This window comes from Pimephales promelas, chromosome 3 (genome assembly GCF_988280905.1).
Source record: "Pimephales promelas chromosome 3, fPimPro1.hap1.1, whole genome shotgun sequence".
NCBI lineage: Eukaryota > Metazoa > Chordata > Actinopteri > Cypriniformes > Leuciscidae > Pimephales > Pimephales promelas.
In genome coordinates, this window is record NC_142771.1 from 264,832 (window position 1) to 288,728 (window position 23,897).

At 39.3% G+C, this 23,897-nt stretch overlaps 3 protein-coding genes across 4 annotated transcripts; all 3 read left to right on the top strand.

Moving 5' to 3' along the window:
* Positions 1 to 1,950: 1,950 nt before the first annotated feature.
* On the top strand, positions 1,951 to 3,603 carry fmc1 (formation of mitochondrial complex V assembly factor 1). The gene is made up of 2 exons (XM_089127513.1): positions 1,951 to 2,110; positions 3,316 to 3,603. Exons 1-2 carry the CDS (start codon positions 1,994 to 1,996, stop codon positions 3,520 to 3,522), a joined length of 324 nt encoding a protein of 107 aa, XP_088983639.1. The 5' UTR covers positions 1,951 to 1,993; the 3' UTR covers positions 3,523 to 3,603.
* Positions 3,604 to 6,319: 2,716 nt separating this feature from the next.
* Positions 6,320 to 13,628, top strand: LOC120468264 (heme-binding protein 1-like). Its single transcript, XM_039656985.2, has 4 exons — positions 6,320 to 6,604; positions 7,459 to 7,597; positions 7,953 to 8,133; positions 13,115 to 13,628. The coding sequence occupies exons 1-4, from the start codon at positions 6,527 to 6,529 to the stop codon at positions 13,290 to 13,292; spliced, it is 576 nt and encodes a 191-aa protein (XP_039512919.1). The 5' UTR covers positions 6,320 to 6,526; the 3' UTR covers positions 13,293 to 13,628.
* A 2,886-nt stretch (positions 13,629 to 16,514) lies between these two features.
* Positions 16,515 to 23,776, top strand: LOC148981796 (uncharacterized). 2 transcript variants are annotated; one of them, XM_089128095.1, is made up of 3 exons: positions 16,515 to 16,576; positions 18,003 to 18,286; positions 20,716 to 23,776. In XM_089128095.1, the coding sequence occupies exons 2-3, from the start codon at positions 18,229 to 18,231 to the stop codon at positions 22,230 to 22,232; spliced, it is 1,575 nt and encodes a 524-aa protein (XP_088984221.1). In that variant the 5' UTR covers positions 16,515 to 16,576; positions 18,003 to 18,228; the 3' UTR covers positions 22,233 to 23,776. The 2 variants fall into 2 exon arrangements, with proteins under 2 accessions (XP_088984221.1, XP_088984222.1); XM_089128096.1 differs by having other exon boundaries at positions 16,520 to 16,576; positions 18,008 to 18,286.
* The last annotated feature ends 121 nt before the right edge of the window (positions 23,777 to 23,897 follow it).

Genomic DNA, 23,897 nt, shown 5'->3' on the forward strand with positions numbered 1-23,897 from the left:
TAGTTTTACTCCTATTCACTCTCATACTGTATTACAGAATATTTCCAAATAAAGAAAACTAATAAGGATCATTTAGAGTGGAAAGGAGGATACGAGTAAGAAAAATATAGAAGAATATAAAGTAATAATGAAATTCGCAAAACCTGGAAAGACGGTAAAACCAATTAAATTGACCAAAGCTCTAAAAAAAAGCTTTAGGAGACATTAAAAAGGGATGGAAATGTAGCTAATCATCACGTGTAAAGACGAAAACAACAAAAAGGCTCTGAGTATTAATTCAAGAAACTTTAGCTGATAATTTACTCGCCCCCATGTCATCCAAGATGTCCATGTCTTTCCTTCTTCAGTCGAAAAGAAATTAAGGTTTTTGATGAAAACATTCCAGGATTTTCTCCATATAATGGACTTCAATGGGGTCCAAACGGTTTATTATTATTATTATTATTATTATTATGTAACAATCTGCCTTTTAACTCTCTTTGTTTTTCACAGATACATTACTATAAACGCACAAGGGGATCTCATGTCAGCAATAATCAGAAAAATCATACACTTCAATCGTAACACAGTCCCAATATTTTCTTTATCAAATAACAATGCTCAAGCTCAAATGCATGGAAGTTTTTTTAACACACACCGAACCAAAACAAATCTCAGACGGCGCTGAAGATCATAAAAAATAACAATAACACACACACACACACACACACACACACACACACACACACACACACACACACACACACATCAATCCATTCATTTGTTCTCTGTCCCAGTCCATACACTTTATCCAAAACAAAAGCCCAGTTTGGCTCAAGATCTCGCTACAGTCTTACCAACCAAATATACAGTCAGTTCGCGAGAAATAATCCTCTGTTGGCTCCGTGACGAAAAACATAATCCACAAACAAAGTGAAAACTAGAGCCGTGACTCTCTGGTGTTTCACTCGAACAAAATGAAAAGTAAAGTCAGATCTCAGCAGCTCTGTAGATCGTCGGACAATAACTCACACAGTTATGAAACTTGTCCTCTTGCTGGAAACGCGCACCAGTAACAGTCCAGGACCAGGTGGTTTTTGTCCCATTAAATCCATCACTTGACGAATCGGTTGGAATCTCTCAGCCCATAAGGAAACTTTACTCTTTAACGCTGCAGCAAACAACACTGGCACGCCATTTCCCAAACACACCATCACCACCATTAAAACACTTTAGGTGCGACTGGTCCCGTATTAATCAAGGGCGTCCGAAATCTTAAAGGGATATCCCCCAATATTAGCAAACACAGTATATTATTAGTACAGGAATACGATTATACGAACCATATACATGACATTCATCATACATGAACATTATCCATAACCCATGTAATACGTTCTATGACCGCATCAGTTAATATCTCAAAGGACCCTTTACATTAATGTGATAATGTTACAATTATTAGCCTATAATCCTTGTAGTAAACTAAGTACAGAATTAGAAAAGGTAATTGGATCAGGAAATCATAAATTATTTTGGTGTGGAGATTTTAATGTGGATAAATTAGCTAAGCAAGCTGTAAAACTCACATACATATTAAAATTACTTTGAGTAAAAAAGAGGTTAAAGGTAAAATTAAAGAATTTATTAACAACAAATGGCAAGAAGTATGGAACAGTGTAACAAGGGAAGACATATATGATCAAGTACATAAAGATAAAGTATGATCAAATACATAAAGATCAAGATAAAATATTTAGTGCTAATATAACATTTGTAAAAGCAATAGAAATAGGCTGGAGAATTTGAGATAATTGAGTTGAAGTTATTATTATTATATTAAATTAATTAATGTATTTACATGTCAATTTCCACATGCTTGTTAGTGCTCCACACTCCAGTCCAGTTGGTGGCGGTAATGCACCGAAAGTTGGATTCCCGCCTGTGTGTTTGATTGATCGAGTCTGCCCGCTGGTTCTGTGTGTGTGCTCGACTCGTCGTGTCTGTCGTGAAGATGGCGGCGCTCGGTGTGTGTCGGGGGATTCTGAAGGAGATCCGGATCGCGAAGGGTTCCGGTTATAAACACACTCTCATTTATAAATATGTGCTGGAGCAGTTCAGGAGGAACCAGGTAACAGAACCGACACCGGCTGCTCGATATAACAGTGTGTGTGTGTGCGTCACTGCATGAACCTGAAGGGATCCATCTACAGACTCACTGAATTCGATGTGAATGTTGATCAGATCCAGAAGAGCTGTTCTTTTACGCATTATTGGTCTAAGTCCGTCTACAAATATATGTACAATTTTATACAATATATATATATATATACATACATATAATATTTTACAATTAAAATGAAAATTATATTTCTATATATTATTTTTTATTATGAAAAACAAAATTATAATTTCATTACATCATTGTAATTGTAATATATTAACATAAAATTTGAAGTATTGTAAATATGTATTTTATAAAAATATAATTAATAATATATTTTAAAATTATTATATATACTTAATTTAATGTTTATTTATATTTATAATATCAATATATATTAAGTAAATGTTTTTGAAAAATTGCAAAATTGATAGTACATAAATTAGTTATATTTAAATCTAAGTATAATATTAATTTTATTTAAGTAACGTAGACTCACTGTATTCCTGACATCACAGTATTCCGGACACAATAAACACTTCACGGCCATTGCATTTATATATATATATATATAATCCGTGTCATCTTTGACACACTTTAGGCCCCTTAGTGCCAATTGGGCATGGTTTAAATGCCACGGCCTACCTGAGCATTGTTTCTGACCATGTCCATCCCTTTATGTCCACCATGTCCCCATCCTCTGATGGCTACTTCCAGCAGGATAATGCACCACGTCACAAAGATTGAATCATTTCAAATTGGTTTCTTGAACATGTCAATGAGTTGACTGTACAAAAATGGCCGCCACAGTCACCAGATCTCAACCCAATAGAGCATCTTTGGGATGTGGTGGAACGGGAGATTCATCCCACAAATCTCCATCAACTGCAAGATGCTATCCTATCAATATGGGCCAACATTTCTAAAGAATGCTTTCAGCACCTTGTTGAATCAACGCCACGTAGAATTAAGAAAGGGGGTGAAACACAGTATTAGTGTGTGTTCCTAATAATCCTTTAGGTGTGTGTGTGTGTGCTCAGTGCAGTGTAGTGGTGTTGGGTCAGTGTTAGCGGTGTGTATTAATGAGGGAAACATGACCTTCAGCTCATGAAGCTGCTTTTTCCACATTAAGATCCTGCAGAATGTGATCTGTGTGTGTGTGTGTGTTTCAGGTGACCGGAGCGCAGCTGTGTCGAGCGCAGATGGAGGCTCTGCATGCGGCGCAGTCGTACCTGTGTCTGCTGAGCTCCACGCGTCTGCATCTGCGTCTGCACCTGCGCTACCACTCGCCCCGCGCAGACGTGCGCATCGACCAGGCCGCCGGTCTCGTAGGGCTCCGCCTCCCCAAGCAGCCCGGGGGGAAGGGCTGGGAGACCTGAGGACACGTGTGTGTGTGTGTGTGTGTGAGCGCCTTCATCTCGTTCCTCTTCTAATAAACAGACTCTCTTTACAATCATTAACGCTCGTGTCTCTGTCTCAGTGGATACACACACACACACACTCTTCACAATAAAGATGAGAGTTTCTCAGAGAAGATAGGGTTGAGTATCAATTCCAATAAGGTAAAAAACAACAACCTTGGATATCAATACCATTTAGTCTTATTACAAAACATTTAATTGTAGCTGAATCTCATGAACAGAAATCTACAAGTTAAAGGATTAGTTCACTTTTGAAAAAACTTTTGCTGATAATTTCCTCACCCCCGTGTCATCCAAGATGTCCATGTCTTTCTTTCTTCAGTCGAAAAGAAATGAAGGTTTTAGATGAAAACATTCCAGGATTTTCTCCATATAATGGACTTCAATGGGGTCCAAACGGTTCAAGGTCCAAAAGACAGTTTCAGTGCAAACTGTTCAAAGGGCTTTAAACGACACCAGACAATGAATAAGGGTCTTATCAAGCGAAACGATCACTCATTTTAGTCATTTAATAAATAAATAAATACATAACAAAGTTTAAGTTTTATAAGCTCAAACGCTCGCCTTGCTCTGTTCTGTAACGCACTCCTGTTCGAACTCGTTCGTCAAAATGAACAAATCTTTTTCCGAGTCATTTGGTTCATTCAGAAACGAACGAATTGATTCGGAATCTTTAGAAATCATTCTAATATCCTGATTTTATGCTAAAAAAAACATCAATTATTTTCAATGTTGAAAACAATCGTGTACCATTTTCACCCCAAAATTCTCTGATGAATAGAAAGTTCAAAAGAACAGCAATTATTTAAAATATAATCTTTTTTAACATTATAAATGTCTTTACTGTAACTTTTGATCAATTTAACTCATCCTTGATGAATAAAAGTATTTTCTAATTTCTTTCCCCCAGAAATAAAAAATAAATTCCTACTGACCCCAAACTTTTGAATGGTAGTGATTAATGTTACAAAAGCTTTCCATTTCAGATCAATTCTGTTCTTTTGAACTTTCTATTCATCAAAGAATCCTGAAATCAAGATGTAAAAAACTGTTTTCAACATGGATAATAATCATAAATGTTCATAAATGTGTGTAGGATCATGTGACACTGAAGACTGGAGTAATGATGCTGTAAATTCAGCTTTGATCACAGGAATAAATTACACTTCACTATATATATATATTCACATAGAAAACCGCTGTTTTAAATTGTAATTTCACAATATTACTGTTTGTTTTTTTGTTTTTGTATTTTTTATCAAATAAAGCAGCCTTGGTGAGCAGAAGAGACTTCTTTTAAAAACATAAAAAATCTTACTGATCTAAAACTTTTGACCGGTTGTGTATATACTTGGATGTCATCAGCATAACGATGATAAGATACTTTAAATCTCCTAATGATCTTGGCGAGAGGAAGCATTTACAGAGCGAACAACAGCGGGCCGAGCACAGAGCCTTGAGGCACACCACGGGACAAACACACGGAGCCTTACACCACGGGACAGGGTTAGTGAGGACTAGGGTTAGTAAGGGTTAGTGAGGACTAGGGTTAGTAAGGGTTAGTGAGGGTTAGTAAGGGTTAGTGAGGGTTAGTAAGGGTTAGTGAGGACTAGGGTTAGTAAGGGTTAGTAAGAATCGCACAGAACATCACCAACATACGCAGACATCAAAACATCCTTCGAAACCATGAGGAGGGCAGTTTCAGTTGAATGGTTTTACGAAGATCAGACTGAAATTTATCACGGATATTATGAGCCTCAAACACATTATTAAACTGCACTGCCACAACCTTTTCTAGGATTTTAGAGATAAAGGCAGTTTTGAAATCGGCCTATAGTGTTGAAGGGCACCTATTATGCCCCTTTTTACAAGATGTAATATTGGTCTCTGGTGTCCCTAGAATGTATTTGTGAAGTTTCAGCTCAAAACACCCCACAGTTATTTTATTATAACCATTTGAAAATGTCATTTTGGGGCCTGCTTAAAAATGAGCTGTTTCGGGGGTATACGGCTTTAAATGCAAATGAGCTGCATATCCCCTCCCTGCCTTTGGATGAGGGCGTAACTTGATACCTATGGCAGTCGGTACTGAGACAGTGAGCGACTCATTCAGCCGTATGTTTGAATCGGAATATATAAATAGTACGAAGAGACTCCGGCAGAATAAACATAAATGAGAATGGACCAGTACTTATGGACCACATTTATGTTTCCAAGAGACATTCCCGGCTGTCGTCATTGAAACAATGGAGGATGATGTGTACAGATCACCGATCACAGTACAGCCACACTGTCAATCAACCCCCTTTCTCACTTTCTACGTCACAAAGAGCTGAATCTCAGAACAGCTCGTTCTGAGGCAGTGCTTATGATTTATTGAGATTGTAAAAAAACCACTGGGTGGATTATTATCATTCTAGGGTGGTTTTGCTCACACACTGCCAACACACATTTATGTTCAAACACCATGTAAAAGTGAATTTTCCATAATAGGTGCCCTTTAAACGAGGCTGAACGACAGTACTTGTGGATCTGGCCCAGCCTAAGAGATGGATAAGAGTTTAACTAAACTATATAGAGTGAACAAGCTTTATTGGAAACCTCTGGGTGAACTGACAGAATAACCCTCTGCAGTACATGGACGCTCTCTCTCTCTCTCTCTCTCTCTGTCTCTCTCTCTGTGTCTCTCTGTCTCTCTCTCTCTCTCTCTCTCTCTGTGTCTTGATTGATTGAATGTGGCGTGTGTTTTGTCCCCGGGCGTTAAACTCCGTCCTCCATCTCGTCTCGTGTGTCTGAGTCACTGCGCTCCCCGCCGTACAACTATAATAATCATCTGTTTTCAGCTGAAAGCAGAGATGCAGCAGGAGGAGGAAGAGGAGGAGGAGGAGGAGACGCACACAGAGAGAGAGAGAGAGAGAGAGAGAGACACTAACACACACCTGTCGGAGCCCCTGCGTTCAGCATGTTCAGCATGATCAGAAACTGGCTGTTCGGAGCCACTGAAGAGAGCGAGTATAAACTCCTCAGCACTGAGAGCAAGGTAACACACACACACACACACACACACACACACACTATACTGTAATTACACTCATGTCTGAATAATAGTTAATATCCTCACATCACTTTCTGCAGCTTTACAAACTGAACATGTGTGTGTGTGTGTGTGTGTGTGTGTGAGAGAGAGTGTGTTTAATAAGTTTCCTTGTGTTCCCCAGATGCTGGTCAATATAATATCCTTGTGATATTCTAATATTATATCCATGAACTAATGATAATAATCATGTATTGAAATCATTGTGTTGTTTGGTAATAATACATTTTAAACTATTTTAATTGTAAACATGATTGTGTGTGGACGGGAAGGAGACGTTTACATGTTTAATGTGATCGTTTACACGCGTGTGCTCGTGTCACATCATGACGAATCTCAGAGCTGAAATGTCACACAGTCATGAGATCCGAGTCCTTAAAATGCTTTTAATTACAGCTGACGCACACACACACACACACACACACACACACAGGGCTGAGTGCGAGACCTGCGACACACGGTCAAATATGAATAATTAAACACACATCAGCTAATATTAGCTAAGCAGCATTAATTACAGTCCAACTGACACCCAGACAGACCATAATTACAGCGTCACTGTTGCTATGGATTCCATATTATGGGCTGTTTCCGTGTGCGTGATTGTAGTGTGTGTGTGTGTGTGTGTGTGGCTGAAGGCATTTCTTGTGCTGGAACTGAACACATGAAAACTGACTCACCGCTCACAGTCTGTCTGTGTCTCTCGCTCTCGCTCTCTCTCTCTCTCTCTCTCTGTCTGTGTGCGTGTCTATCTGTCTCTCTCTCTCTGTCTGTCTGTCTCTCTATCTGTCCGTCATCAGGATGGTGTGAGTTACGAGGTGCGCCGCTACGACGCGTGCAAGTACGTGTGCTTGAGTCTGGAGGGGCGGAGCCTGGATCAGGTGTCAGGTGAGCTGCAGCGGAGGCTCCTCGCCTACATGAGCGGCGGCAACGCACAAGGTGAGCCAATCAGAGCCCTGCAAACAGACCCTCAGCCAATGGAGCGTCAGCATTCTGTGGAAGCTTGTTTCAGTCACAGATTTTTTTAATTAAAAAGCTAATTGCGACTTTCTATCTCAAAATTCCCGGCCGGCCCGAGGGATGGCGAGGAGATGCAGGTCGTACCGTGTTGCGTTCTGAAACTCTGATTAATGATTGGAGAGGGCGTTAAATAAGAGCATTGTGTTCAACACTTATCTACCAACCCCGAGAGAAAATGAAAATGAAATGTGATGTGTATATGCTAATGGGCCCGGAGGAGTGTGTGTCGTGCTGTTGGAGTTTCTACAGGTGTGTTTCTACCTCTGTGGCGCAGGTGAGGTCATGAACACGCCGGTCCCCGTCATCTTCACCGTCTTCCCTCGTGAGGACGGCTCGTTGAACCGCCGCCTGGTGGCCGCTCTGCGTATCCCATCCAGCTTCCAGACCAGCCCGCCAACCCCGACGGACACGACCCTGCGGATGGAGGACCGGCCCGGGATGACCGTATACGTCCTGTGCGCATACACACACACACCAGGGTCGCGAGACCGTTTTCACGCAGCGACGCTACAGCTAAAGGCCGTTCACACCAATAACGATAACGATATAGTTCTAAAATCGTTCTACATATTAAAGAATAGCAGAGTTCACACCACAGCTATACCGATGAGGAACGATATCGTTGGGATCACTTTCAGAACGATGTTTTTCCAGCTATTGAACGATAAAACACTGACAGCCAATCAGAATCCACTCGAATTTAAAGGGCTCGGACATTTAAATTGCTTCCTTTGAAGTTGCAAAGGCGTCGTATATATAAAAAATATATATAAAGGTGTTGACGAGGCTTTGTTTTTATTCCACTTTAAATGCACCGTTAGATTAGATCGATTACACTAGCTAGATTCGCGGTTTAGATGCGCTCGAAACGTTGCATGCTAAGAACATCTGCTGGTAGAAGACGTGTAAATGCAACAGACTGATATTGATTCATTCGAAAGTAAGTCTTCAAAATCAGTTATGATATACAGTAGTTTTAGATAATATACTTGTTATATTATAGTGTGATCGCGAATATAGTTATCTCTATAGTTATCGTTCTTGGTGTGAACGTCAATATAGTTACTATCATTATAGTTATCGTTATAGTTATCGTTATTGTTATCGTTCTTGGTGTGAACGTGAATATAGTTACTACCATTATAGTTATCGTTATAGTTATCGTTCCTGGTGTGAACGTGAATATAGTTACTATCATTATAGTTATCGTTATAGTTATCGTTATAGTTATCGTTCTTGGTGTGAACGTGAATATAGTTATCGTTATAGTTATCGTCCGCTGGTGTGAACACTAATATAGTTATCGTTATAGTTATCGTCCGCTGGTGTGGACGCTAATATAGTTATCGTTATAGTTATCGTTCGCTGGTGTGGACACTAATATAGTTATCGTTATAGTTATCGTCCGCTGGTGTGGACACTAATATAGTTATCGTTATAGTTATCGTCCGCTGTGTGGACACTAATATAGTTATCGTTATAGTTATCGTCCGCTGGTGTGGACGCTAATATAGTTATCGTTATAGTTATCGTCCGCTGGTGTGAACACTAATATAGTTATCGTTATATCTATCGTCCGCTGGTGTGAACACTAATATAGTTATCGTTATAGTTATCGTCCGCTGGTGTGAACACTAATATAGTTATCGTTATAGTTATCGTCCGCTGGTGTGAACACTAATATAGTTATCGTTATAGATATCGTCCGCTGGTGTGAACACTAATATAGTTATCGTTATAGTTATCGTCCGCTGGTGTGAACACTAATATAGTTATCGTTATAGATATCGTCCGCTGGTGTGAACACTAATATAGTTATCGTTATAGTTATCGTCCGCTGGTGTGGACGCTAATATAGTTATCGTTATAGTTATCGTCCGCTGGTGTGGACACTAATATAGTTATCGTTATAGTTATCGTCCGCTGGTGTGGACACTAATATAGTTATCGTTATAGTTATCGTCCGCTGTGTGGACACTAATATAGTTATCGTTATAGTTATCGTCCGCTGGTGTGGACGCTAATATAGTTATCGTTATAGTTATCGTCCGCTGGTGTGAACACTAATATAGTTATCGTTATATCTATCGTCCGCTGGTGTGAACACTAATATAGTTATCGTTATAGTTATCGTCCGCTGGTGTGAACACTAATATAGTTATCGTTATAGTTATCGTCCGCTGGTGTGAACACTAATATAGTTATCGTTATAGATATCGTCCGCTGGTGTGAACACTAATATAGTTATCGTTATAGTTATCGTCCGCTGGTGTGAACACTAATATAGTTATCGTTATAGATATCGCCCGCTGGTGTGAACACTAATATAGTTATCGTTATAGATATCGTCCGCTGGTGTGAACACTAATATAGTTATCGTTATAGTTATCGTCCGCTGGTGTGAACACTAATATAGTTATCGTTATAGTTATCGTCCGCTGGTGTGAACGCTACTATAGTTATCGTTATAGTTATCGTTATAGTTATCGTCCGCTGGTGTGAACACTAATATAGTTATCGTTATAGTTATCGTCCGCTGGTGTGGACACTAATATAGTTATCGTTATAGTTATCGTCCGCTAGTGTGAACACTAATATAGTTATCGTTATAGTTATCGTCCGCTGGTGTGAACACTAATATAGTTATCGTTATAGTTATCGTCCGCTGGTGTGAACACTAATATAGTTATCGTTATAGTTATCGTCCGCTGGTGTGAACACTAATATAGTTATCGTTATAGTTATCGTCCGCTGGTGTGAACACTAATATAGTTATCATTATAGCTATCGTTCTTGGTGTGAACGTGAATATAGTTATCGTTATAGATATCGTTCTTGGTGTGAACGTGAATATAGTTATCGTTATAGTTATTGTTCCTGGTGTGAACATGACAATAGTTATCGTTATAGTTATCGTTCTTGGTGTGAACGTGAATATAGTTATCGTTATAGTTATTGTTCTTGGTGTGAACGTGAATATAGTTATCATTATAGTTATCGTTCTTGGTGTGAACGTGAATATAGTTATTGTTATAGTTATCGTTCTTGGTGTGAACGTGAATATAGTTATTGTTATAGTTATCGTTCTTGGTGTGAACGTGAATATAGTTATTGTTATAGTTATCGTTCTTGGTGTGAACGTGAATATAGTTATTGTTATAGTTATTGTTCCTGGTGTGAATGTCAATATAGTTATAATTATAGTTATTGTTATAGTTATCGTTCTTGGTGTGAACGTGAATATAGTTATTGTTATAGTTATCGTTCTTGGTGTGAACGTGAATATAGTTATTGTTATAGTTATCGTTCTTGGTGTGAACGTGAATATAGTTATTGTTATAGTTATCGTTCTTGGTGTGAACGTGAATATAGTTATCATTATAGTTATCGTTCTTGGTGTGAACGTGAATATAGTTATTGTTATAGTTATCGTTCTTGGTGTGAACGTGAATATAGTTATTGTTATAGTTATCGTTCTTGGTGTGAACGTGAATATAGTTATTGTTATAGTTATCGTTCTTGGTGTGAACGTGAATATAGTTATTGTTATAGTTATTGTTCCTGGTGTGAATGTCAATATAGTTATAATTATAGTTATTGTTATAGTTATCGTTCTTGGTGTGAATGTGAATATAGTTATCATTATAGTTATCGTTCCTGGTGTGAACGTGAATATAGTTATTGTTATAGTTAGGCCATCCTTAAAAATATTTTGGTTTGAAGTAACAGCAATTTTTTTTAAAAAAAGGGTCGGTAGGTAGGTCTATATTTTTTTTTTCCAGGATTCAGTGTAAAAAAAAAAGTAAATTTTTTTTTTACTTTTTTAAAAAAAAAAAATTTTTTTTTTTTAATTGCATACTGTGACGTCACTGACTGGGTCTTCAAACTGTGCATCCACCACTAGGTGTTATTGCAACCTACAACCGGTTACGTTTTTAGGCCAGTCACAAAATGAATAAATATCTACTGTATTTGTTATGCAGCAGTGTGCAGGCTTTTTTTTCCCCAAATACATGAGATATAAGCAAAAACAAGTACAAACACATGGTGAAACAAAGAATACAATTAAACAAAGATACAAATTAGCCTATATACACAGTGCTTTAATTTCAGAAAGGTCTAAAATTAGCTACTTTTCAGTTAAGTGTGTTGCGCTGTCTGAAAAGAAATTTAATTTAGTAAATCAAATGTAAAATGACACTGCATGGTTTATCATAGTTAGATTAATGCTTATTAAAGTTTAAGTTAATAATTCAAGAGCTGCGAGTGATTTTTCTCTGCCTTTTGTTGTGTTTGATTCCCATTACTGGCTCAATCGTCACATGTTTATTAGACTACTGCCCCTTTAAGACCGAGTGCGGATCTAACAGGTGACTGATGCACCACCATATCCTCCCAACTATTCACATCCATTTAAGACATAAACTGTGTTTAAATGAATCTCAGAGCAGGTCATTTTAGATTTTATGTAACGTTATATTTGATAGTTTAGCTGCGCACATGAAGCCCAAAATGAGGCTATAGCCTACTTTTCTTGTCCCGTTGCAGTGCATTTCGGAGCACGCATCACCTTGTAAACAGCGTCTCTTGCGCAGACTTTTGTGCTTTTAATAGCTCTTTTAATGATTGAACCCGTACGCAGTTTAGCAACAGTACAGACTGCATTTTACAACAATTACCGATCGTGCTGATTCTGACGGTACGTTTGGGTTTTAGGAAGAAATGACAGCGCAACGCTGTGAAGGGAAGGAAGCAGTCACTCATTAAGCAGGGCTGTCGTGTTGTGCGCGCTGTGGCTCCGGGTGAGAGATCGCTCTCTCTCTTCTGGACTGGGAATAGCAAAATTGCATCAGACAAATTGTTTAATATTATTATTATATATAGAAATGGTTGATATTCAGCCCATTTAATACCGGGTTTAACAAGCGGGAACACTGAATGAAACGAAGCGAACGTATAAGCCTTATAGACAGTGTGACACGGGTAAACCAATCGTGTAAACATAATCAGATGACTATGACGCCACGGGTTTTTATTTAAAAGAAAGAACATAGCCTACGTTTGTAGACATAAGCAACTTTCACAATACTAACTAAAATATCATTTTATGGAATTTGAATTAGTCGTTTGAAGAGTAAAAAAAAAAAAAAAATCGGTCGGTCTGAACGCAAGTTACAACCGGCAAGTCGGTCGGACTAAAAGGGAAAAAAAAATAAAAAATTGGGTCGGCCCTAAATTGACAGGGTCGGTCGGGTTACGGCAAACAAGAATATTTTTAAGGGTGGCCTTATCGTTCTTGGTGTGAACGTGAATATAGTTATCGTTATAGTTCTTGTTCCTGGTGTGAATGTCAATATAGTTATAATTATAGTTATCGTTATAGTTATCGTTCCTGCTGTACACGGGCCTTAACCGCGCCTCTGTCTCCCCCTATAGGCAGTTCGGGGGGTTCGCAGGAGAGAGCGAGTTCCGCGCGGAGGCGTCGCGTCTGACGGTCACGCTGGGAGACTCCGCCCCCTTCCAGCGCAAGCAGTACCTGTGCTGCATCTACGACCCGCCAATCAAACCCTACGGGCGGAGGAACGAGGTCTGGTTCCTGCAGGACGAGCCTTGAGGAACTCTTCATCTCCACAGCGCTCTATACAGTGCAGATCGTCTCAGTAATAAACAGAATCAATGATGCAATCAAATATGAGATAATTCTGTTGTTAAGCAGCTCTACAGAAGACAATATTGTTGTTATTCAGTTCCATGTTGATTCAGTTCAGTTCTATAAAACTATGTCGTGATGCAAAGTTCATCAATTCAGTTTCAGCACTTTGACTCAGTTGATTCAGTTCAGTGACTACTTGGTCTTTGTTATATTATTTAAATGTATTATTTTAATATGTGTCCATCCATCTATCTGTCTATCTGTCCTACTCTCTGTCTATAAACCATCAAACTTCAAGGCTTTTTAACTTTTTCCAAAACACACCCACCCACACACACACACACACAGATTGGACTCCCACTGAATGTCTAAGTTTACATCAGCTGAATCTCAACACACACACACACACATACAGGTGTCACTGCTACTCTGACTTGAGGCACTTAAAGGGTTAGTTCACCCAAAAATGAAAATTAAGTCATTAATTACTCACCCCCATGCTGTACCAACCCCGTAAGACCTTCGTTCATCTTCGGAACACAAATAAAGATATTTTTGATTGAATCTGAGAGCTGGATCACTCTTCCATAGACAGCCTGAGGGACTGCCTCTTGACGGCCCAGAAAGTCATTAAAAGAAAATGTTTAAATATTCCATGTGCCTATAGTGGCTCAACTATAACTTTATCAAGCGACGAGAATACTTTTTGTGCGAAAAAAAAAACGTAAATAACGACTTTATTCGACTTTCCATTACTTCCTTATGGGCGCATGCGCGAGAACTGAGACGAGACCGTTCTTCTTCGACTACTTTTTGTTACCGGCTGCTCACCGCTTAGGAGTTTTACCGCCCCCTACCGTATAAGATGACGTACTGATATAGCCGGAGGCGCAAAACGTTCTGTTTACAAGCAGTACGTCATCTTATACGGTAGGGGGCGGTAAAACTCCTAAGCGGTGAGCAGCCAGTAACAAAAAGTAGTCGAAGAAGAACGGTCTCGTCTCAGTTCTCGCGCATGCGCCCATAAGGAAGTATCGGAAAGTCGAATAAAGTCGTTATTTACGTTTTTTTTCGCACAAAAAGTAGTCTCGTCGCTTGATAAAGTTATAGTTGAGCCACTGTAGGCACATGGAATATTTAAACCTTTTCTTTTAATGACTTTCTGGGCCGTCAAGAGGCAGTCCCTCAGGCTGTCTATGGAAAAGTGATCCAGCTCTCAGATTCAATCAAAAATATCTTTATTTGTGTTCCGAAGATGAACGAAGGTCTTACGGGGTTGGTACAGCATGGGGGTGAGTAATTAATGACTTAATTTTCATTTTTGGGTGAACTAACCCTTTAAATAACAACTTAAATTGAAAGAAACTATACAGACATTAAACACATGTACTACATTTATAGCCGATATTAAACACCACTGGTTCAGTATGATGACGTCACTTACATGATCAGCGGCACTATGGACAGACTTTATCTTACAACCACTGACGAGTTCAGTGGCGGATCTAGAAAATTTTACATGGGGGGGCAAAGGGGGGGCAAGAGGTCTTGGCAGGGTGGCAGGGGTAGACGGTACATGGCAATCCCTATAGACCATTTCACAAGATGTAAACAACACGGGTCCAGAAGCACTTCCTGTTTCAGTTTTTTAACACTATAAGAGCTGGGATAAAATACAACCAACAGAACATGTAAAACTGAATCAAAAAGTTAAACAAACATCTTTAATATGTTTTCTTTACATGTGAAATAAAGAAAACAGCAGGAAGTGTTTCTGGACCAGTGTTGTTTACATCTAGCAAAATGGTCTATATGTGAAATCTCTGGTTATCCTTTTACATTACACTTTAGGGCCATGAAGCTAATAACAAATATAAAATCAGAATTAGGCCCTCAAAAATACGATTCATCTTGGAAAATAATAATAATAATAATAAACAGAGCAATTCCAAGAGGGTCCTCTCACCATCGGTGCTCGGGCCCTAAAGATTTTTCATATGCACACACCAGTTATGTTTAGACTACTTAATCCTATATTTCCCCAGTTATAACCTGGTTTCATTGAGTGATATCTGAGAGGAATTGGATAGCTCAGGGGTCAGGTACCTTTTTTGATCAAAGAGCCATTATTTACATTTTTATTTATGGTTAATGCATTTTTCCAAAAGAGCCTCAGTAAAATAAATATATAATAACATTATTTAAGACATGTTTTTTTAAAATGAAATTTCAACAGTATTAGGCTAATTATTAGGTCCATAGACAACTAAAAACAAATATTTAGCAAACAAAGTTTCAGGTGAGTTATCAACTTATCAACAGTACTTACAGTTTCAGAGTAGCTACTTACATCTACTGTGTTTACATGAATACTCGACTTTTTGATATGTATTCATTTGGCCATTTAGGCGCGCAACCGAAAAGCGAATCAAATGATCGATCTCCTAACTGGCGATGTGTGTTGTAACGTAACGGCGGCGTAATGCCGACCATCAGTAAACGTTATGGATACAAACAATATTTAATATATTTTATTAAGCTGTTCTTGTCTTTACTCAAATCGAAATTAGATAATCAAAGGGAAGAGTTCTCTTAACTATCACGAGGGAGCGATTTGACCAATGATTTTGGCTAACGTAAGACTCGCTGTTTTTGCTGATGCTGAATCGTCTTTAGCATACAATACATTCATTACAAATCTAAGTTAAACGCGTACGTGTTTTAACTACACCTGGGCAAACTCACTTCACCTTCAGAGACTCTGGGGCAGCTGTAGTCTCTCCAGTCGGGTTGCAGGGCCACTCCACCGCCCCACAGCAGTGTGTTAGTGTGTGTCTGTGTGTGTGTGAGTGTGTGTGTGTGTGTGTGTGTGTGCGAACGCCGCTCTGCTGCACGTTGAATCAGGGGGAGGGGCTAATAATAATATATTAAAAATTAAATTGTTCACTTTTGGTAAATGTATTTATTTCACTATTTTGAGAAGCGTATGGAATGGCAGGTAATTTTTTTAAAGCTTTTGCTGATAATTTACTCACCCCCATGTCATCCAAGATATCCATGTCTTTCTTTCTTCAGTCAAAAAGCTCAAATGCTCAAATACTCCTTTAACTGTTATGATGCATCACTTGGAAAAAAAAGTTGAGTCTCTGATCCAAAACCCACGATAGATGGCGCTAATTCCAGCCGCCAATAAAGAAGAAGAAGAAGAAGTGTCGAGTCTTCTGAGGCGAGGAGAGCAGTTCACGGTATTATTCATCTTTACACAACATCACACACACTTTATACAGTTTGATTAAGCGACAGACTCATTTCTGTGTTGTTTTCATCGATCACAGCGATACTTGTGCGTCTTTTCTGGCGTCTTCCTCCTGAAATACACATTTAGTGCAGCAGCAGCGAGTCTGAGGAGAATATGTGGAGTTCATTCAGACCTGAGCGCGCGCGCGCGCGTGTGTGTGTGTGTGTGTGTTCATTTGTGTGATTATTTCGATGTTTGGAGTGAGTGTTACTGAACGTCAAGAGTTAAAGTTTGAGATCTGTGAGAGGAATTGATGTTGCTGCCGTTTTATGTTAACAAATCAAATGTTTATATAGCCTACTGCAACAGATACACTAAAATGACACGCTAAAAACTTCACATTGAGTTTATAATGAGTTTTTAGGATAATTGTCCATCTTAAAATAACATTAGTGCAATGAATCTAGTTACTCCAAAATCAAAATATATTTTAGATATTGACATTTTGCTGCTGTAGTTAGATGAGGTAGTTAATTAAGATGAATATCTTTAGTGTTTTTATTTTATTTCCTTGTCATGTTAGAAGCAACGGTATTTTTTAGTAACGCTTTATTTTATCTTTAACAAATCCAATGTGTTTTTACTTCACATTGTTAAAATATTTTGGAACAGATACAGCTTCACATTCACATTGCGCTGCTTCTCACAGCATGACAAGGATAAAACACACACACACACACACACACATATAATATCATTCATCTTAATTAACCACCTCATCTAAATAACTACAGCAGCATAATGTCAATCTCTAAAATATATTTAGATTTTGTAGTAACTACATTTATTGCACTAACATTATTAGATTTAAAAATCATTATATAAGCCTACAGTATTTTCTTTCAGTAGAGCAGTTTTACAGGCTTTTATATCCTGACTCAAATAATGTGTTTCTAACAGCAAACACTCAGAATAAAGTGAGATGATCTGCTGATGATCCTGAATGTCTTGTTGAATGAGTGTTGATAGTCTGAGGATCATCAATATTAACAGATCTGCTGAAAACACTCTTTATTTCATGACAATAGTTCCTGTTTTCACCTCATTTATTATGCTGATGTAAAATTTGAGATTTTTGTGTCATTTATTTTTGTGTCCATGCTTTCAACTGTTTCTTTTTTCTTTTCCTGACCATTGTATTCATTTTGGAAGACAATATTCTTTTTTATTTCTAGATATCTGCCTAAATTGTTATGGAAAAAGCAGGATAGTGTTCTGGTTGGCCTTAAAATAAGTTATACATTTGCATCAGTAACTTTATTTCAGACAGACTTTATTTTATACTAAATATCACATCTAAGCATAAATGCTTAGATGTGATATTTAGTATAAAAACAAAATTCAGGAACTGATAATATTTTTTGTTTTGTCAGATCAGCTCCTCCCACAGCAATTCATCATCACTGAAGCTCCTCCCACAATAATTCATCATCAGTAAAGCTCCTCCCACAGCAATTTATCATCAGGGAAGCTCCTCCCACTGTAATTCTCTAATAAATGCTGTAAATTCTCATCAGCTACAAGTGAAGACGAACATGAAAGCATCAGGAAGAGCTGAAATCTGCAAAGACTGAGTTTATTAAAAAGGACAGTGAGAACATGAGTGATCCAGAACCCTGCAGAATGAAACACACTGAAGATCCTGAAGAACAAAGAGGTTGGTGTTTATTCTTCATTCATTCATGATGCTGGACAACATTCATGTTAGAAACATTAAAGCACTTTTAGATAAACAGTTAGCCTAAACTAGGACTGGGCGATATGGCCAAAAATAGTATCACGATAATTGTTTTATTTCAGTCGATATCGATAATTATCACGATAAGCGTCTACTCTTTATTGTCAGAACATATCATGACAAACACTTCCCCACTCACTACCGTCGCCAGCATCGCTGACTCATGCCATTTTTTAATTAGGTTGAGGTGGTATATCTGATGTATTCCGTCCCTATCTGATCGAAGAATCTCATAGTTGAGATCCCCGATTCGCCATGTGACCACAAACGGTCCTTGCCACTTGGCGAGTAATTTAGAGCTGGATGTGGGAAGCAATTCAAGCACTTTGTCTCCCGGTGCAAATTTGCGTAGTCTAGCCCCCCTGTTGTACAGCCGACTTTGTCGGTCCTGCGCCTGTAACAAATTCTCCGTAGAGAGCCGCCCCAAAGTGTGGAGTTTTGCTCTCAGGTCCAGGACGTATTGAATTTCATTTTTACTGTTCGAAGGTCCATCCTCCCAAGCTTCCCTAAGCAGGTCCAGCACCCCGCGGATCCTTCCATCCCGGGTTTTGGCACCAGTGTGATGGAGAACAAGTTCGTTTTGTAAAGGTGATGGAAGGAGACACAGGGTCGGCGAATACTGGGACTCGTGCACTTTCACTTACGAAGCTCTTTTACGGCGCGATCAGAGACAAAAATAAACAGTAGTCAGCAATACTCTTCCCACTGGATACAGCTTTCGGACGTCACTCTTAGAAATCTCCACTTCTCAGTGCACGAGCTCCAAGTCTCTCTCTCAAACTGTTGTCAGCACGGCCTGCTTATATGCGTTCTCCTCACGCCAATTACTGAAATCTCAGACAGGTGTTCGTCATTTGAACTTGACCGTCCCCGCTCTCCCGCTACAGACTCCGCTGAGCCACGCCCCCCTCGCCACAGTCCTTAAACCAGGTACTGGTAGCTTTGGCATTGTGTGCAGGTGCCAAGTCCTGTTGGAAAGTGAAATTCGCATCTCCATAAAGTTGGTCAGCAGCAGGAAGCATGAAGTGCTCTAAAACTTTCTGGTAGACGGCTGCGTTGACCTTCGACCTCAGAAAACACAGTGGACGACACCAGCAGATGACATGGCCAGACCATCACTGACTGTGGAGACTACACTGGAGCGTGGATTCTGTGCCGCTCCTCTTCCTCCAGACTCGGACCTTGATTTGCAAAGGTAATGCAGAATTTACTTTCATCAGAGAACATGACTCTGGCCCACTCGGCAGCGGTCCAGTCCTTCTGTCTTCAGCCCAGGCGAGGCGCTTCTGCCGCTGTGTCTTGTTCAAGAGTGTCTGGACACGAGGAGTGCGAGAGCTGAAGCCCATGTCTTGCACACGTCTATAGCCGCTTTCCGAGCGGAGGGACTTTTGCAGTTCCTAGAACCTAACGTTCCTATAACCCTTTTTTTCTCGTGTTTCGACCGGACTAAATTGGGGATTTTTTAGTTCCTCAGACCGAAGTTCCTATAACTCTTTCAGTACCTGGTCTAGAGCGAGGACTTTTTTTAGTTCCCTTTCCCTAGGTCTACGTCGATTGGTTCAACTTATATAAGTCATGCCCACTGTCAACACGGAACTTGTAGCGCGCTGTGTGTTTTTTCAAAACATTACAACGAGGATTAAGACAAACATAACTCATTCAACCAGCTGATTGCTAATGCTAGCTAAACTTACCCGTCGTTTTGTTTGCCTCCTGCGCTCTGCTCTTTTCTCTTCTTCCATCACATTACTTAATATCATATTACGCTGGAGCCTTCGTCTTCTGTGTTTCTCTGTACAGAACAAGCATAATCTATTATAATCTGATAAATTGAGGTCCCGGCAAGGCAGAACAGGAACCAGGAACACGTCTAGGAACGCTACGTCTAGTGATGACGCTATAAAGACCGTCGCCGTGCTTGCGTCCTACCAGTTCCTATGGCCACTTGGCCAGTGCGAACGCAAGCAGCAAAACTGAGTTTAGGGGAGAGTAGTTCTTAGAACTGTTTAGAAGTGGACAGTTCCTATAACTAAGTTCCTGTAACTACTTGGTCGGAAAGCAGATAATGTGTGGTGGTTCTTGAAGCACTGACTCCAGCTCAGTCCACTCTTTGTGAATCTCCCCCACATTTTTGAATGGGATTTGTTTCAGTCCTCTCCAGGGTGCGGTTATCCCTATTGCTTGTACACCTTTTTCTACCACATCTTTTCCTTCCCATCGCCTTTCGCTAATGTTAATGTTACCATTAGGTAATTGTGTCGTTGATCAAATAAAATTGTAGTTCTCACTACAGAAACAAGAGGGATATCTGCCTATAATGTTCAATAACTTTTTCCCTTTCATTTCAGAGCTGATGCAAGTAAAAGAGGAGACTGAAGAAGTGATGCAAGTAAAGAAGGAAAGAGAAGAACTGATGCAAGTAAAGGAGGAAAGAGAAGAACTGATTCAAGTAAAGGAGGAGAGAGAAGAACTGAGTGAAATAAAGGAGGAGAGAGAAGAACTGATTCAAGTAAAGGAGGAGAGAGAAGAACTGAGAGAAGTGGAAAATGTTAAACCTGGGAAAAAAACGTGGAGTCGCTCAAAGACTAAAAAGACATCTTTAAAGAAAAGAGACAATAATTCTGCATCCTGCACTCAGTGTGGAAAGAGTTTTGTATATAAACAAAGTCTTGTGATTCACATGAGAATCCACACCGGAGAGAAGCCGTTCTCATGTGATCACTGCGGGAAGAGCTTTGCATACAAACAAAGTCTTCAGCTTCACACGAGTGTCCATACCGGAGAGAAGCCGTACGCGTGCCATCAGTGTGAGAAGAGTTTCTTGCGACCATCTCACCTTAAAAAACACATGAGAGTTCACACTGGAGAGAAGCCGTTCGCTTGTGATCAGTGCGGGAAAAGGTTTCCATACAGAGAAAGTCTTATTGTTCACATGAAGAGACACAATGGAGAGAAGCTGTTCCTGTGTAATTGCTGTAAAAAGAGATTCTCAAGCAAACAACAACTAGAGGTTCACTTTAGAGTTCACACTGGAGAGAAACCGTTCAAATGCCCTCAGTGTGGGAAGAGTTTCACACACAGAGAAAATCTTAAAGCTCACATGAGGATCCACACTGGAGAAAGACCGTTCATGTGTGATCAATGTGGGAAGAGTTTCACACAATTGGGACAACTTAAAGGGCACAAGAATGTCCACACCAGAGAGAGGCCTTACACATGTGATCAGTGTGGGAAAACGTTTCAGTGGGCGTTAGCGAAGGAGAAGCCGCATTCATGTTCTGAGTGTGAAAAGAGTATTTCACAGCTGGAATATTTACATGGACATGAGAAAACTCACACTGGTGTGAGAGATCATGTGTGCTATGAGTGTGGGAAGGCTTTTATTTCATTGGCCTTTTTAAAACTGCACCAGAGGATCCACACTGGAGAAAAACCTTACAAGTGTTCACACTGTGATGAGAGATTCAGTCAGTCATCACATCTGAAAACACATGAGAGGATCCACACTGGAGAGAAACCCTACAAGTGTTCACACTGCGACAAGAGATTCAATCAGTCACAACATCTGAAAACACACGAGCGGGTCCACACTGGAGAGAAGCCGTACACATGTGACGAGTGTGGGTCGAGTTTCGCTATTAAACGCAACCTGGATCAACACAATAAGATCCACACTGGAGAAAAAACATATGAGTGTTCACACTGCGACAAGAGATTTAATCTGTCATCAACTCTGAAAACACATGAGATGATCCACACTGGAGAGAAGCCTTATGAGTGTTCACACTGCGACAAGAGATTCAGTCGATCAACAAATCTGAAAACACATGAGAGGATCCACACTGGAGAGAAGCCGCACACTTAAACACAGTCTGAGATCACGGCAAGTAGTTTATCTTCATGTGCTGAGCAACAAAGTAGTTTCCTTACAAGCCACTGTGAGCGTCAGGACATTTTCTTGTTTTGATTGGTGTCTGCTTGGAAAGATTTTCATTAGTATAAAGGCCTGTTCACACCGGGACGAATTTCACGCGTGTTATTCGCCGATGTTTAACGCCTTGTGACTAAACAAAGGGCGCCAATGTGAGTCTGCACACCGACGCGTAAAAGCGTCATTTTTTTAACCCCTTAGCTGTCACCCCCCTTTTTTTTTGAGAATGGGGGTTAAAATGCACTATTCAAGCTTAAATGGTTGTAATTTAAGAATGCTTTGGAATATACCCAAGTTTGGTCTTGTTTTAAAGGAAACACTCAGCAGAATATTGCTGAAGCGAAAAAACTTCAAAAAATTAAAGTATGAAAAAGTTATGGAAGTTTAAATTTGAAGTAAATCAAATATACTGTGCTATATATTTTTATTTTATATAAAATACATATTTTACTCTAAAATTTCTGTAAAATCAAAGCCATAAATCTTATCAAGTTATGTTCCAAATTTGAAGTTGATATCACAAAAATTGAAGTTCACATGGGATTTTGTTTAGGCGTAGTACCAAAAATAGCCACCGGGTGCCATTGAATTCCAATGAATTTAGTTGTATACATTCTGCCTTAACAAATTAATACATTTCTGTCCAAATATCAATTCTGTCACAAAATTTGAAACCTTGAGACTCTGACCTTTCTGACAATATCAGTTTTGTCAAGATTAGAAAAGGTTTTGATCATAAATTATGAAATATAATGACACCCATAAGGGGAGGAGCCTGATAAAATAAGTACTGTTTCTATCGTAACGCAACATTCAATTATAAAACAGTTTTCACACAATGAATAAAAGAAAGCTGTTATGGAGTGGTATTGCATGGCAAATGGACGCCATCTAATATCAGGGAATGAATTTGCATGTTCACTCGACTCATCGTCAGCGAAAATTGCTTGGATGTGAACACAAAAAGCGTGTTGAAAAACGCTGGCGAATAACGCACGCTGATATTCGTCCTGGTGTGTATGGGCCTTAAGAATGTATCTCATAGTGAGGTGCAAACAGGGCCTAAAACTAACTTTTTGTCACACTTGCCAATGGCTGGTGACTTAATGTACCGGCAAATTTTTTTTTTTTGAAAACCAGACTCCATTACTGCTCATATAAGGGCGCCTCCATTTCCATATGTGGTTTGTATGAAAATTGTGGAAATAATGGTTCAGATCACTCAATTTATGAAGTAGACACCCTATTGAGAAGTAGCATGGGAAGTTAGGCAGATTTTGATATGAATTGGATTTTGATTCAAGAAGGGGATGAAGGAGAGATCCTTGCAATCACCAACCTGATACGCCAGCAGTTATCAGGCGCAAGAAGCGTCAAGCCTAGCTAGTATCCATCTGTTAGTTAATATTGATTTATGATCTGTAACAAGTAATCATTTTCATTTGATTATTGTAATAAATTTTGTAACATTTATTATATTCATCTGACTGGACCTTGGATCATTGAGTGTTAGTCGCTCTCTTCTAACTGGGCCGGGAGGACCCTACCTGAAGAGAGCGACCAATCAGAGGGTGAGATTTCTTTTGAGATAAGAATAAC